Source organism: Bidens hawaiensis, unplaced genomic scaffold (assembly GCF_021521415.1).
Source record: "Bidens hawaiensis isolate Kalapana, Puna unplaced genomic scaffold, B.hawaiensis_p1.1 tig00030314_1, whole genome shotgun sequence".
In the NCBI taxonomy this organism is placed as follows: domain Eukaryota; kingdom Viridiplantae; phylum Streptophyta; class Magnoliopsida; order Asterales; family Asteraceae; genus Bidens; species Bidens hawaiensis.
The window spans coordinates 199,099-200,000 of record NW_027505179.1 but is presented as its reverse complement, the minus strand read 5'-3'; the positions used below and the strand labels follow the sequence as shown (position 1 = coordinate 200,000).

General features: G+C 24.9%; 1 protein-coding gene across 1 annotated transcript in view; it reads right to left on the bottom strand.

The window, feature by feature from the left end:
- The window catches only part of LOC143611269 (uncharacterized), a 5,989-nt gene extending 5,754 nt beyond the window's left edge, over window positions 1-235 (bottom strand). Inside the window, exons 1-3 of the mRNA XM_077085517.1 lie at window positions 223-235; window positions 92-155; window positions 1-5 (exon numbers count right to left, since the gene is read on the bottom strand). The exon at window positions 1-5 is cut by the window's left edge and continues 95 nt beyond it. Coding sequence (XP_076941632.1) covers window positions 1-5; window positions 92-155; window positions 223-235 — 82 coding nt within the window. The remainder of the gene's footprint in view (window positions 6-91; window positions 156-222) is intronic.
- Window positions 236-902: the final 667 nt, after the last annotated feature.

The following is a 902-nucleotide window of genomic DNA, read 5'->3' as shown; positions in this document are numbered from 1 at the left end:
GTTTTCTGAAACTTGCATCATGAATAAAGTATCACATAATCATTTTCCAATTTTTTTTACATTAAACGTAAAAGGTCGAAAATAAACGAACCTACGAACAACGCCTCCTCTTCTTTTAAATTCTTCTATTTTCATGGCGACATGAACAATTAAACCTGAAAAGTAACTTGCATTGTTATTCAAGAAATGACCAAAAAGACTGTTTTGATCAGCAAACAATACCTGCAAATGACATTATATTATTATTCAAGAAACTGTTTTGATAGCCATAAAGATCATTAATTTAAGCAATATATTAGCAAAAAATGACAAATAATAGTTGTTTGAGGATCAATAATATCAAAAGTACCATTTTTTATGTCCATATACAAGAAAAATTGAGCATTTAAATATCATTGCACCAAAAATAAAGAAAATCAAGAACAACAAAAAATTCTACAAAACCCTAATTGCAATACATTCTTAAACTAAATTTCACTAAAAATATTAATATAATAATAATAATAATAACTAACGTAAGTTGCCAACAAAAAATTTTCAAAAATCCACAAAACACATAATTAAAAACTCAAAAAAAATTAAAAAAATGGATTCAATCAAATTGATGAAGCACAAATATAATCAAGATTAAAAAAAAGGAAAAAAATTACTATACCAATAGAAAAAGAAAAAAGAAGCTCGATATCATTACATTTAATTCACATTTCACATCAACATTGCCCATAAACATATAAAAACCTTGTCTTGACACTAATAAATATAGCAAAAAGAACACAAAAAGTAACCAACTTTACCTAAAAGATTACCTTAAAACAGATTTTTTAGGAAGAACCCACAAATATTTTTAGAAAAACAATGTGGATGTAACAACTTTACTCTTAAATATTTCGTGAATAAAAAAG